Consider the following 16,110-nt stretch of genomic DNA (forward strand, 5'->3'; position numbering starts at 1 on the left):
TTTGTGCTGCAACCACGTCCATGTGCCGGGCAAGGTGTTTTCACTGCCTTGTCCTTAGCAAAGGTGCCTCATCCTCAGACAAGCTGCTTTTTAACAGCAACAGCAGAATTTGCAATGAGATACTAGATTGCTACTGCGCAAAGTCTAAATCTTGTACACTGGCCACTAATAAGGAATGTGCCAGTTTGTCACTGGGTCTTCTACATGCTTCACTTACCATAAATAAGTGAATACAAATGAACACCACAAATATGTTGCTTTTAAAATTTAAAGCAAAGAGCCACATAAATACAATTTTTATAAATACATTTTTGCAATGACATCTGTATTTTGCCCTCAGAGGGAGGGAACAGGACAACGAGGCTGTAAGGATTCTAAAGGAATCTTTACTGGCTTTGAAACAGACTATTGGGAATTCCTCCCAGTGATTTTGTGGAAACCTCAAGCTGCTGCAATCCCACTGAGCTAAGAACTTCTCACAGCAGTGAATTATAAGAATAAACTACATTTTCAATACATGCAGCCTTCAGGTGGGCATCACTTTTTGTAGTACACAACAGGAAAAAAATATAAGACAACAACAAAAGGTCAAAATGTGACTAGACCTCAGATTTAATTCAAACTTCTACTCACATCATCAAATTCAGAAGTCAAAGGGAAGCTGAGATCCTATGTTGCCCCGAGATATCAGTCTTATCCTTCTAAAAACCCCAACACTTCACACAATTCCTGTGCAAGATGGCAAGTATCTTCTATGTACAGACTTTCAAACATCCTTGTGGAGCTTGAACCGTTTTACTGGAAGCGATCACTGCCCAGCCTGACATTAGACAACTCGTATTTACCTCTTCTGTCTGAGATCTCAAATCAACCTGTCAGTTAAGAGATATTTTTAAACATGTGCAAGACCCACACTTGTAAACCTATGGTGGTCGTACAACTTTTTGTTTTTCTGTGGTCAAACACACCCAGATCAGCTATATACAGCCCAGCTGGAGAATGGATCATGGTTTACCAGCTTCTTATGGAACAGTTCTCAAATTCTTATCTGGGGTAAGTCTTCCTTACGTGTGGCAAATGAGAACAACAGATTAGAATGACACCTTAGAATCTGCTGCTCGACATGCTGTTTGCACGGGAGCTCTCGTAAAAACAGAAGACAATATTTCTGCAGTTTCTTAGCTTGGCTCTAGAAAAAGTACAAAGGTCTTTAAAATGTAATATGGCATTTGTATTACAAAAGCAAGAAGAACACAAAAGCACAGGCAGCAGGCATGCAGCAGAAGCACAGAGGCCGCAGCTCTGCTCAGACAGCAGGACAGGGAGGAGTGCGGTGCCAGAGCCTCTGCAAACACGCTGGCACAAAAAGCCTCAGGACAGACAAGGCCGAGCCCAGAACAGTCTTTTTCAGTTGTTTCACAGCACAATGAGACACAGCACAAGTTTGTACAGCGGGATCTGCAGACAATTTAGGAACAGGCAATTATCTTTAATAAAAAGCCTCCAGTCTGAATGTGAAAATATGAAGACAAATGACATTTCAGGTCATGATCACCTCGCTCGCCTTTGATTGTCCAAGAGGTGCAGCTCACCGAGTTCTCACGGTGCCCTTCACGTTCTCCGCGCACCCTGGGGTTAGTGTAAAGCCTAACAGGTCCCAACTAACATGTCCAGTATCTTTCATAACCTTTTCCTCTCACTTTCAACCCCCCTTTGCAGTGTGTGGGGAGACGCAATGGCTCTCATCACACAACGTTCTGATTCACAAAGAAGCAGCACAGGTGTTGTACATAATTTAATTTGCACTTCTGTATATAAATGTTTACTATATTGCACACTATTGCAGCACTTAAAAACATCTAATTATTTGCAAAAATTAGTAAAATACTTTAAAGGATTTAAAAATAAGGGTTTTAATGCAACTGACAAGATAATAAAAAAGCAATTTACTTAATGAGATACAATCCTTTATGTTGGAAATGAAAGTTACATACAACTAGAGTACAATTAAAATATACCATGTAGTTCAACACTTAATTCCTCAAATGTGTAAAATTAACAAGCTTCTACTGTCATAGATATACAATTTTTCCATATTGTGAAAAGAACTTTTCAAATTAAATACAGGTAACATAATATTCTGTAGTTATATTTTATGACTGTGTTTAAATGAGAGGGCTGTATAATACTCACATTGTCAAATGTACTCACTAATGCCTTGGAAATTGCACACTTCCCCTCCTTTTCCAAAATAGAATCTCATTTCCATACTGAAGTCTATTATGCCATATTGGAAAAGTATTTTACTTTCTAACAGGATTTTCATAAAATTAAAAAATAGCATAATATCATGGCATCAAGATGACTTTTCCACTTATGCCCACGTAAAATTTAATCTGGTTATCAGACAGACACGTCAGAACCAATTTCCTAGACTTTCATCTTATTGTACACGCAAGATGAATGATTACAGTATTTTACAAAACAAAAATCTCTGAGCCTTACTAGAACTGTAGATCTAATGATTAAAAATTAAAATCATAACAGAATCAAATTGTGATCTCCAACATTTATTAAAATCTTTTAAAGTTCATAAACGACAACAAAGTTACTGTAGAATTTATCGCATACAGCTAGCATACAGCAGCATGTCCTTGGTCTAAATGAAATACAAAAGATTTTAACATTTTCATACAAAGGATTTCTTTAAATTTATTAATGTGACGATATATCTTTGTTACATAAAATTTGCTACAGCAAAGTATCTTATACTTTTCTTGCACATATGTAAATATGGGTGGACAAAGACTGCATTCAGTGTCAGCCTCCTAATGACGTTGTGCAAAAATGCTCAACAACCTAAACATACAGAATGTTGGATGGTACGTTTCATACTCTTTTGTAAAATGTCTACAAAGGCTTTTCTTAAAGGAGTCCAAACAGGTTAAAAGGAAGGAACGCCAGTGGTTTATTTGCACTGACATTCAAACACATACAATGGCTATGTATCAATATAGCTCTGTTCTTTTTTAAAACAATTCATCCTTGTATGCATGTAAATTTATCGTAAAATGTGAGTCTAGTTTAAACTGTTTAGATGTGCTGTTTTAAGACAGGTCACCGAGACAGCCAGAATCAAGTGTACAAATAAAACTACTATGAATAAGTTTAAAAGCAACCCCCAAAAAAGTGCTGAGCCACTTATTATTAACATTGAAATAAATGTGTAGAAGTGCCCAAAGCTAGCACATGGTAGCAGTATCCTTTAAGTCAGTTGGTGAGAGTATACAAAATATAATTAAGCCCAAATACTTATATCTGTGTGACCATACATTCTGTTTGATTGAAAGAAAGTAGGTTAGAAATGAAGACACAACGCAACTAAAGTAAACCCAGCTGTTGCAGTTTTTAAACTTTGTCTCTTTTCTTCATGAATGAAGTGCTGTAATTAAAAAGAACATGATTGTAGCAGTACTCCATCCTCAGTTTATGAATATAGTATACCAGAATAAAAACTTGGCAATAACCTCTTAACAGCTAACAAAAAAGAACCGTGTTCACCCAGCGATGCATCTAGAGAATGATTTTGCATTTGCTAAACCATTTGTTTTTTGTAGCTAATGACAGAGCGCATTTTGCTTTTTGTGGTATGCCGGTTTTTATTTTAATGGATGCCTTTTTAAGCAAAAAAAGCTCAAAACAAGGAATACGTTGGGAGCCCAAACACTGGCTTTTTTTTTTTAAGAAAAAAAAAAAGAGTGAATCAAAATGAATCATATTCTCTACAATACTGACCAAAACTTCCTTTAAGAGTTTAGGGTTCGTGTTCTTAAAAAAGCCATTTCATACCTGCCAACTAAAATGCTGGTAAGTTGACTTGATTAAATATGGTCCAAAATCCAGACCAGGTGGATTTACTCCCTCTCACAAGACTGTAAGCTTTCCATGGTACAGTCTGGTTATGGCAATTGACCTGCTGCCAAGGTGGGAAAGACAAAGGAAGGAGGCAGTGATGAAAACTGCAGGGATGTAGAAAACCAAGGCACGGGGTCTAGCTACTGTCCCCTACTTAAGCCATCCAATTGACTCTACTGAATTTTGGTCAGTCTCCAGGAAGAAATGTTTTTAAGTTAATTTAGCAGACATTTATATGGCGATAAATACTACCTTCAAAAATGCTAAAAATGTTGGCTAGGTTCAGTCTGAGCTACTAAAAAATTATTATAAATTGTAGCATCAGACACAAGACAGACAATTATTGGCTGGCACAGACTAGAAGCAACATTTATCTTTCACTTCAGTCTAAATCACACTAGCCGCAACACCTTCCATTTCACTCACACAAATAATACATTATTCAAAATAAAATGGAGCATTCTTGGGTAAAAAACTACTTCATTTTAAAGGGGGAAAATGAACAATACACAGAAACAAAGAACGACAGAAACCAAAGTTAAGCAGGAAAGTGGTCTATTATTCTGTGTTACTGCACAAACAGTGCTTGCTTAATTGTGCCTAGTTAGAAGGGTTGGTGCAAACTGCACACATGGAAGATGGCAATAAAGACCTCAGTCAGCTTTGTGGAATGAAGTAACTAGGTAACTGTTTTGACATATGATGGTCTCAGCTCCACCTCATCTGTTAACAGAGTGCAAAGATCCCAATGTGAGCCCTGATGTCATCTTGTCCTCTTACTCCTACTAAAAATCAGCAAATTCTTTTGCACATTTTTCTGTTAGAGACGCACGAATATCTTCTTCTTCATAGTCATCAAAGTTGCTGGTATCTCCAGGGCCTCTGCACTTTGGTATGAAAGGAGCTTCTACCTGTTTTTTGGGGAACAAAAAAAAAAAAACCACATTAAGTATTACTGGCCTTTGATTTAACATTGTGATAATGAGCACAACAATATTACCAGGACTCCTCAAATCCTTCTGAGAAATGAGATATCATAGCTTAAAGTTATGGCACAAAACCAAACACAGCCTAAGAAGGTGCAAACCTAGATGTATGAATGTAAGTTGAGAAAGACTAATATGTCACTGACAAACATCAATTAAAAATTACTTCCACTTCAAAACAAAGTTTACTTCTCGCTCCCAACATGGCAAGGGCTGCATGTCACCGTCGCATAGTCATGATGGAAACGGAGTCAATTAATCACCATCAACACTGCTCAAAGATCTTAGGACCGTTTGGAACCCGTGTCCTCCTATTTACCAACAGTCCTCTATTTTCAAATAAAACCGACCTAATACAAGTTTAAAACCATTTGTTCTCTATCCCCTACCAAGTTCCTCCCAGGAACTGTGAGAAGTGAGAGACTTCTTGAAAGCAGGCCACAACTGGGAGACCAGCAATGCCTTGAAGGGGTCACTAAAAGACTGCACAAAAAAGCCACTGCAGCTCTAAGAAAGCCTTTGATACTGTGTGTCACAGTATTCTCCTGGACAAGATGTCCAGCACACAGCTGGGTAAACACACAGTGCAGTGGGTGAGCAATTGGCTGACAGGCCGGGCTCAAAAGGCTCTAGTAAATGGGGTAATGTTGGGCTGGTGACCAATCACTAGCGGGGTTCCGCAGGGATCCATCTTATGAAGACATTGAAGCGCACTGGCCCTAAGTGACTTAGACTCAGGATTTGAGGGATTGCTTAGTAAGTTTGCTGATGACACAAAATGGGGGGGAGCTGTTGACACTCTTGGGCACAGAGAGGCCCTGCAGAGGGATCGGGACAAATTGGAGAACTGGGCATGAAGTTCAACATGAGCAAGTGCCAGATTTTTCACCTGGGACATGGCAACCCTGGCTGTACATACAGACTGGGAAATGAGATGCTGGAGAGCAGCTCTGCTGAGAGGCACCTGGATGTTCTGATTGATGGCAAGTTGAAGGGGAGCCAACAGTTGTGCCCTGGCAGCCAAGAGGGCCACCCGTGTCCTGGGTGCATCCAGCACAGCATGGGCAGCCGGGCAGGGAGGTGATGGTCCTGCTCTGCTCTGCACTGGTGCGGCCTCACCTGGAGCACTGTGTGCAGGTCTGGGCACCACAGGATAAAAAAACATACCAAGTTACTGGAGAGTGTCCAGAAGAGGGCTATGAAGTTGGTGAAGGGTTTGGAGAGGAAGCCGTATGAGGAGTGGCGCAAGTCATTTGGTTTGTTCATCCTGGAGGAGAGGAGACAGGCGGGGGTGGGGCAGGCACCAAAATCTTCTATTTAGTGACCAATGACAGAACCTGAGGGAATGTGAGGAAGATGTGCCAGGGGAGGTTCAGGTTGGACATTAGGAAAAGGTTCTTCACCCAGAGGGTGGTGGAGAACTGGAACAGGCTCCCCAGGGAGGTGTCATGGCCCCAGGCCTGACAGTGTTCAAGGAGAGACTGGAGAACACCCTCAGACACATGGTGTGAACTGTGGGGTTGTCATATGCAGGGACAGGAGTTGGACTCGATGATCCTTGTGAATCCCTTCCAACTCAGGACATTCTATGATTTTGTGAAGAAATGAAGGAAAACCCCTTCTGGTGAAGACTGCCTGCACAGCCTCCCAGACCCATATACATACTCAATTAGCCTTGAGATGCAGCACATCTCACAGCAACTGGATGGCAGTCAACCATTCACCCTCTGGTACTAGAACCAGTTATTTTCCAGGATCCTCTTAACTGCGGCTTCTTGAAGTTGAGGGAACCTGCAGCTTTTTAAAGTTGACCTTACAATAAAATCCTTGGGTCTGGCTACAACTTAACAGTCTCAATCTTTCTATCCCTACTTTCAGCCTCTACTCATCTTGGAAGTTAAACTGAACATGACACAAAATGAAGGTGTCTGCACAGGGACACACCTGCATTGTTACCAGGTAACAGCTTATGCTGTCCCCACACAGTGCGGAGGGGAGGGAAAGAGGGAGTTGTTCCCAACTTGCAGACACTGAAATGCTATTTTAGAGATCAGACTACTAAATTCTACTTTTGTTCAGCTAATATTAATTCAAGATCTTGATCCTTCTAGCCTATCACATCTCAAAGTTCAAAATTAAGCTTAATTACTTTTTAAATTAACAGAAACTATAGAGTCAATCACATGCTGGAAGAAGGAACAGTCAGGGTTTGGGGTTGATGGGAGGCAATGATGAAGAACGGATGGGAAGGACGTGACCAGAGAGAAGGGATGATGAGGGAGAAGATGTTCTACTGCAACGGGTCTAGGGCAAACTGGAGTGTGAGGCACGACTATCAGCACCGCATCCCTCTTTTCCATTTGACAGGTGCCTGATTTATCCACCTTTACAGTAAGTAAAATTATAGCAAAATTATTGAGGCAGGGTGTGTGTGTGTGTGAATCAGTAAATTAAAGAGATGACTTTGTGTAGTAACACTATACACACGCAAGAAACACCAACTTTCTGCATTTATAGACTGTGCTACAATTGTCACATGTGTATCCTTTTGCTCCTAAAACAATATATGTATTTAGGTTATCTATCCAGAGACAATATACACTCCGTGTACATGCCTAGTCTACAGAGCCACACATTCGCCATTATCTGAATTGTGTCTCTGTGTCTTCTCAAATTGATTTTCAATTACTCTCTTACAGCAAAGCTCAGAGCACAAGAAATATCTTATTTACTGCTGGAATTTTAGAACATGTTCAAATGAGATGCCTCAGACTTTTTTGCTATTATCTTCACCAAGGAAATTGTTGAAAAGAGATTGCAGGAGATAACACCGGTTTATAGAAGAAACACCTGTTTAGCCCTAAGTGCAATCATATTATCAGGCAGTACTTTAATAAACAGCACAAAGAAAACAAGACTTGATATTATCTGAAATATTAAGTAATTCACCGGTTCACTTATGACTGTAGCACAACAAATTATTCACATTACGTTAGCTGCCAAGGAATGCTATATTTAATCAGGAAAATACATGCTGTGGTAACAGCCACTGTGGAAAGCTGGTAGAAACCCCAAGTTTATTGCTGTATTTCTGTGACTGCTTAAAAGGCATTACAATCTATGCTGTTGTTTCAGAGCCTTAGTATCACATTATTTATTCCTTTCAATTAGAAGCTTCAAACTTACTCAGCGTCAGCTTTCACAGTCCTTTAGGACCAGTAATAGTTATTCTGACTGTACTGTTAGTTCACATTTTAAAATATTTCCTGTTTCTGTGAAAGTAATTATCTACAGTAGTGCACTAGCAATGCTAAGAATATTTAGCACAGTATTAAACCAGCCAATTTAATATTATGGGGCCTGCGTGTCCCCAAACAAGATACTGGCAAATGAAACTCAGTGCATGTAAATCTGCCTTACAAACAGGCATTAAGAAAGCAAAGAAAGATAATTACAATTCTGCAATGGGGAATCTGTCCTTAAAAACATCTATACTTAATACAAAGAAAACAGAATGTGTTAATTGTACCCTGTCTTCTCGTAATTAATACATGAGTGAATACTAAAACAACTGTACTGTCAGTTTGTGTAGCCAAACAACCAGTTTCTTTTTATAAACTATTGTTAGTATTTAGGTTTGGCCTTTAAAACACTGCTGTTACAGCAGCAAGTTCATGCCTCTATAGTCAATACTGTTAGCATCTCAACAATGTAAACCAGTTCCTTCAAATATTATTATTTAACCTTTTTACCAATATCTAGATGCAAAATTATTTCTCCACCTGAGTCTCCTGGGACAACACCAATGAAGTTATTTTAGTCTTTTATTGTGTCTATTGAAAAAAGAAGAATTCAGAGGCTGCATTTAAGAGAACAATTTCTTAGGAGTCTGTTTCTAGAAACCCATTCATCTACAGGTATTTGACTCTGCCTTCAAGGGGAGAGGGAGCTTCGGAGCTACCCAAAGACAGACCTAGACTCAACTGCCACCATCCTCATCCCTCTGCCCAGCTCCGCTTCGTTCATCCAGCAGCCACTAACGTGCTCCCTTCTGGCCAATATGTTACTGGCTGCTCACACTCTGAAAATATTCCCAGTTTCTCTATTGCCTTCCTTCTTATGCAGTCTGAAGTTCATAGCGCAGACTGGGCAGGGAGTTTCTGAAAACCACATTACAAGCCATGTTGGTCAGGCAGGTCTAGAAAACCATCCTAAAAATGGCAGAAAAGAAGCCTTTAGCAGCTCATGGAACTGCAGTCCACTAAAGCGTAGTGTAGGAAGACAAAAATTCCTCAGCAGACACTGAGGGCTGAGTAGATGCTCTCTACATCTGACCCGGTCCCAATCACAGATAAAGCGAGAGCAAAGAGGAGGGACCGTACTTCTTCAGCAGCAAAATGAAAACTGGAGCTTTGACTAGAGCTCTTCTGCACTAAAACAAAGTCTGACTGCTAGGAACTAGCTGGAAAGGAAAACAGATTCCTCTCTGCTGTGGAGGAGTATTTATAGATGCCACTATAGCAGGGGTTAAATAAAAAGTGAGAGAGACAGGAGATGGCTCATTCTGAGCTACTCCAGAAATAGACTAAAGCATAACATGTGTTAAGGGAACGTGAATGTTACACAGAGGTCCAGGATAAAATACTAACGAGAAACAAACACAATTTAACCAATAGATACTATTCAGAGTCTTAAAGATTAAACTACTTCCACCTTTTCTCAGTTTAATTAAAAGTTACAGATTTAAGGATGCAAAAAATGAAGAAAACAATTAGAAATTTTACTTCAGCCCCTGAAAGTAGTTTTGAACAGGAAGGTCTTACCTTTCTCTGATAAATGGCAATCCAATCTGTAGTTGCAAACCACTTGTGATTCTTTATGTCATTTACACCATTCTTGAGATTTCCATATCGTTTGGTCAAATCTACCTGGAGTAAATTTCTTAGAAGATCCTTAAGGTCTGAACTGAAGTGTGATGGGAACCTTACCTAAAAATTATACATCCACAAAATTAAGAAATAACATACACAATCTGATTCTTCCCAAAGGCAAAACAATGTTCATGCAAAAGGAAATATTTGGACCATTTTCTCTTCTTCCTCTACAAGCAAATCAAGTAGGAATGCATGAAGGGAGAGATTATTATTGTTGCACGTCTTTCTGTTTCACAGAGTCTTTGTCAGTACCTTGTCCATTTCCCATTTTTTGAACTGAAAGTTTCTACATCTGAGTTACGGGAAAACGTTAATTTAATATAATAATGACATAAAAGCTAAATTTAACTTGGTATCTCAACAACACAACATCAGCTCATGGCTTTCTCTATTTTCTAGGGACGAATTTTTAGATTATATTATATACACACACAAGATACAGTATAGTATAGCATAACATGTAAATATACAGATATACTGTGAAATAACTGAAAATCCAATCTGGAACTTTATGCTGTACTATAATCTGTTTCTGATAACTGAACACATCAATATCAAAAGCCTTCAATAAATAAAAGAGCACTGCTTGAATATAACACAAGTGACTTGCCAATACAATTCATTCAAACCTGGCTAAGAAATATTGAAAGATGATTCATGGGATATAAATACAGAAGGTTTTACTAGCAAAAGATCTATAGACATCATTTGAGATGGAAGAGAGAAGGGGGAAAAAAAGATACACAGAAAACTGCATTTGTCATGCCCATAGTCTCAGCATTTGACACTGACAACATTCAACTGATCAATTATGATGTAAATGCAGAAGATGGAATTATTTAACATAAAAACATGTTGAAAAATCAAGAGGTCTGATAATGAAGGACATTGCTTCAGTTTATCTGTCAATATGGCCCTATTGTAGCACATGAGAAATTCACAGTCTTTAATGAATATAATACTTAGACAGCTGAGAAGTAAGGAAATACTAACTCAATTTTTCAAGTAGAGAACTAAGTGCTTGAGGTAAGATTAAAACAAGACTTAAGGTTATAAAAGAAACATACTGCTAGCTGAGAACTGAATGTTAGAGTTTCCAGAGTTCAAGTCCAGTGCTGTTTCTGCACCCATCCACCCATGGACTCAGTAAAAAAGGTAGATGATCAACTGTACAAATGTTGAGCAAATTAGATACAACTGCAAAAAATGCCCAAGTTTTTTTGTTTAGAAGATAAACATTTCTTTAAAAAATTATCTTTGTAAATTAATTCCTATCTATTCAAGGAGATGGTTGAAAGGTAACAGTATTAGTCTTTCAAAGAGCAACCACCTTCTTGATTTAAATAAGGTCCTAGGCAGGAATCCTCTCACTGCAGTGCACACAGGGCCTGCTGAGGCACCTCCCTTCACTGGAATTACAGGATTACGGGAGGTGCAGCACGGAGCGTGTTTGTGTAGGGACAAGGAAGAACAACCATAACAAATCGAGTGAGCACAACAAAACACGAAGATACAACACTGGCTGGCAGGAGAAACAACAGAATGATCACATTTGCACCCTGCCACGCTAAAAGATATTAATGAAAAATAAAAGTAAGAAGTTGGGAACACTTATTTAAAATTTTATATAACAAGGAAAGCTGAACAGAACATTAGACATGCCTTGAGAGGAGTAAAAAGCCTACTATGAATTACAGAAACCAAGAGTAAAAAAGCCTACTATGAATTATAGAAACTCTTAGAATCTTCTCAAAAGTTGCAAAAACATTCTAGAAGAGAAAATTGCTGGGCAAATTAAGCATACAGCTAAATAGTTGTTAATAGTTGCTGGACCATTTTTATGCAAGCATATAATGATATAATACTACAAGGTCTGTAAACTTAAATAACTTGCAGTTTAAATTTGAAGGCAGGAACAGATTTTTAGAAGTTTAGTTTTTAATATTACTGTAGCAATGTCTGTACTTAACAAGTATACATTACAAACTTTTTCCATATCCTTTCCAAATGGCTCACTGTCTAGTTGCCAGCAAATTCTGCATCTACTCCACACAAAAACCAGGTTCTGCAAAGACAAACAACTGCACCTGCAAAACCAGACAGTGGATTCGCTCACCTTGCCAGACACAATCTTCTCATAAATTTGAATGGGCTGATCTGCAAAGAATGGGGGATATCCAGCTGCCATTTCATAGATTAACACTCCTAATGCCCACCAATCCACTGCCTTGTTGTAACCCTGGAAAAAACAAGAAATACCACTGTTAGCACATTTCTGACATACTTCAGCATTTTCAACATATATCTCTGAAATTCCAAGAAAGCAAACACATTATTGCTTGTTTAATACAGAACGTACAACCTTGTTGAAACCAAACTGAAGCTCACAGATACCTAAAATCTAATACAGTGATGACAATGAAACAGAGATGAAAGTGCAACACTTTTCACATATTCCTGTGCTGAGTTTCAGTGATGTCCTTATGCTGATGTGACAGGAATCCCTGAGCAACGGAAATGGGCACAATTTATTAAAAAAAATAATCTTGTCACAGAATGACTGAAACTTCTTTCAAAGCTTAGGGAAATTTCATGGAATACAACAAGACATCCTATATTGTATACTATCATCTTTTTGCTTGATTATCTGCGTTTCAGAACATTCGTTTTGATATTTAGTAAAGTAGACTTAAGAGCCTAAAATTTTAGTTAATTAGCTGTTATAGACTAATTTATGATCTGGTCTTTAAAGCCTAAACATAAAATCATTAGTAAATCCCATTTAATATTTAAAAACACAGAAAACCCCAGCAACCACATCAGTTTTATGTGTTCACTGAGATATTTTACAGAGATCAGGGCTAAGACTCAGTTTTTCCCGAAAAATCTGCTACAGAGAGTTTGTAGTAGGCACCTTCCAATTTCTACTGCTGCTTTAACTGCATAAGAACAAAAAAGCTGCAAATAACAAACATTTTCTCCCCACAGAACAGTATTTTTAGTTTAATTAAACCACATATTAAATTGATAATTTCACATCATGCATTATGATTGTTTATATCATAAGCAGTTCCATAAACTATAAGGATATTTTTCCTTTGCAAAACAAGAAGGGCTACAGTTGGACAGCTTTATGATAAATAATATTTCTTCTATGTTCAAAGACTCAGTACAAGTACAAGACACAAACTGATCAACAGCAACCCCAGACTGCAGGTACTTTATGTGTAAAACCAGTGGTTTGTCACGTTTGATTTCACGTAAAGTGCCTTAAACCTGAAACACCCTGCAACTAGTTATTATACGTGGTTCTCTGGAGCTCCTGTTCTAGTCTGCTAAACACTTTAGAATGTGGTCACTCGGATCTGTGGTTTGGATAAGGATGCTAATTAAACAACCCAGTTACGGATTCTTTAAATCCCTTTTTCCCCACACAAGTTATTATACACAGCAAGTATATGTAGAAAGTTCTGTACAATAATGTTTTGGAGTAAGTTTTAGTATACTAGAAAAATGCAACAATCACATTTTGTGTTATTCATAAACAGCTGACAAGTCAAGATTCGATTTTTGCAAGTATCAGCAATTATCTCAGAGTTTAATATAATAATTGGGTCATAAGCTATAACTGCATCAAATGCATGGCTGAAAAACAAGACAAAGTACCTTGCTGAGAATTATTTCAGGTGCCAGGTATTCTGGAGTTCCGCATAACGTCCAAGTTCTTCCTTTTACTCTTTTTGCAAAGCCAAAATCCGTGACCTGTCATCAGAACAAACAAATTAACTGCAAGTGCATTTTTATGAATAAATTTAAGTACTTCTGAAATATTTTGGAAAGCTATTTTACACAGAGGAAAAAATTGTCTCTCAAATCACACAGTATAGACAGTTTGGATGAGATGATCCTTGAGGTCCCTTCCAACCTGGTATCCTATGATTCTATGATATAGTGAGAGGTACTTTCAGTAGCCAGTCCTTCTGACATTTCTAATACAGAGAGCAGGTTTCTAGTGATAAAATGAATAAATAACATATCAAGTGTGGGATTTATCTGACACTACATACTATAGTACTTGCTGACATCTAAGCTGGTTATCCTTAACTATTCATATAGACAATGCAGAGAAACAGACATTCTACGGCACCTTTCATCTTGTTCTAGGGCAGATGTATAAAATAGGTCAGAGGAACAGAGCCACGTAATCACCTCCCTCTCACCACAGACCCCAAGAGAAACCTTGACAACTCGCTCAACTGCAGACAGCTCCACTGTGCATGCTTCATTTTAGTCAGAGGAAGCACAATCCCATGGTTTTAACCATTACTAAGCAGAGGACATTTCAGTGCTCCCTGAAAACACGTTTTCATGCCAACCAGCTTCAGACCATTTATTCTGAACATATTTTCCAGAATTACTTAACTCTACACAGTAAGACAAGACTCCACTTCCTAAACATATGAAGAATATCACATACCTGGATGTATCCTTGCTGATCAATTAAAAGATTTTCAGGCTTTAGATCTCTGTAGATGAGGTCTAATGAATGGAGGTACTCAAATGTTAGCACTATCTGAGCTGCATAAAACCGTGCATGTGGTTCACTGTGAAGAATTAAAAGAATATTAAGTACCCCAACACTATGCTAAGATACTGAAAGAACCATGTAACTGCCAGGGATAGATAAATTAAATATCTTTTAACTGGCTCTCTTACTGTGTAACAAGGAAAAAAAAAAAAGCAAACAGCAAAACATTTAGAACTGATACACTCATTTCCTAAATTTAAGTCTTGCCATTAAAATACACATGCAAATCAAGATTAACATATCCCACAATACAGAGCTTAGACTTAAAATTTTACTTTCAGTAGCTATAAATTTCAGGGACAACATGCACAGGAATTCCAAGATTCTATCGTGCATAGATCACAAATGCCTGCATTAACTAACTGAAAAATAAGGCACAATTACGAGTTTTGCATTGCCTGACTAGTTTAATTCCACTAAAAAAGAAGTAAATTAAATGCACTTACCCCTTCAGAATTTTTTTTCGATACTAACAAATTTGATAAAACCATCTTCCCAAATTAGCAACATAAGCCTTTTTAAAGGAATACGGTCATTAATACTCTTACCTGAACCTTCCGATTCTTCTTAGATGTGAAAACATTTCACCACCAGGAACATACTCCATTACCATGTATAAATTAGAATTGTCCTAAGGAAGCAAGTAAACACACACAAATACATAAGGCTGTCATTGAGAACAGTCTCAGGTATAAACCTCAAGCAAAAAAATCTGCAGAACAACTACAAATTTACCATTCTATACATTGGTACAGAAATACATCCTTTGATTTCTCTCAAAGACAGAATGATGCCTAAAAGCTCCCTGCTGTACAAAAGTCAGTTTCCCTCCAAAACAAGGCAATTATCTAGAAGTTTAATTTCATTTTTATTTATTTATTTGGAGATATCTTTTCAATCACCACCTGGTGAACTGGGGTGTGTACAAGTGTGCACACAAGGGCAGGAACTCCTGTTCAACAGTGCCATGTGAAGCACCTTTGCAAACAAAAATACTACAACTAGTGTACTGCAAGAGTTCAATGTTTTACTATCTAAGTTTTGAAGACCTGTTTCTCTGAAACCCAAACAACTACTTTCAAAATAGTGATTACCTTAAAAGAATACTCCAGTTTTACAAGGAAAGGAAAGTTCACTGCTTGTAATATTCTCTTCTCATTCAGTGTGTGTTCTATTTGCTTCAGTTTGACAACCTAGGAGAGAAAAAAAAAAACAATCTTCAGTTTGACATTTTATAGTTGTTGATAAATTTTTCAGTGTAAAACAATTAGCCAAAAACAAGCTCGTAGCTTTACAGATAATGAAAAACCTTATGGATTACTAGATTAAAAAGTCTAACAACATTTTAAAGAGTAATAGTCATGCAATACAGTTTCCTGATAACTCCAGAAATAGTGCTTCTTTCTACATGCCAAGTATAGGAACCAGTAAGGAAAACATCTCTGCATTTCCTTAAGAATCACTTGTATTTGTAATGGAGATCCTTCTGCAGCCAAGATGACAGTTCAATAAAATCCGTTTGATCTGTGGGCCCTTTGCTAAGGAAGGCAGGAAATTGTGTCAGACACATTTAATTATGAATTTTGTTATGTGTGAACAGGAGCAAACTGACTTAATTTACATAGCTCACACATTACTAAGGAGAAACCTAAGCAGAATACAAATTCAAAATTTCCATTCTTATAAA

The 16,110-nt window shown here is 37.9% G+C and overlaps 1 protein-coding gene across 2 annotated transcripts in view; it reads right to left on the reverse strand.

The window, feature by feature from the left end:
* Positions 1-1,780: 1,780 nt before the first annotated feature.
* PRKACB (protein kinase cAMP-activated catalytic subunit beta) overlaps positions 1,781-16,110 on the reverse strand; it is a 72,180-nt gene continuing 57,850 nt past the window's right edge. For both annotated transcript variants that reach the window (XM_082054355.1, XM_082054354.1), the window contains exons 4-10: positions 15,518-15,616; positions 14,972-15,054; positions 14,313-14,439; positions 13,502-13,597; positions 11,952-12,074; positions 9,725-9,889; positions 1,781-4,826 (exon numbers count right to left, since the gene is read on the reverse strand). In XM_082054355.1, the coding sequence (XP_081910481.1) occupies positions 4,701-4,826; positions 9,725-9,889; positions 11,952-12,074; positions 13,502-13,597; positions 14,313-14,439; positions 14,972-15,054; positions 15,518-15,616 (819 nt within the window). In that variant the 3' untranslated portion in view covers positions 1,781-4,700. The remainder of the gene's footprint in view (positions 4,827-9,724; positions 9,890-11,951; positions 12,075-13,501; positions 13,598-14,312; positions 14,440-14,971; positions 15,055-15,517; positions 15,617-16,110) is intronic.

Source organism: Streptopelia decaocto (genome assembly GCF_964273445.1).
Source record: "Streptopelia decaocto genome assembly, chromosome: 5".
Taxonomy (NCBI): domain Eukaryota; kingdom Metazoa; phylum Chordata; class Aves; order Columbiformes; family Columbidae; genus Streptopelia; species Streptopelia decaocto.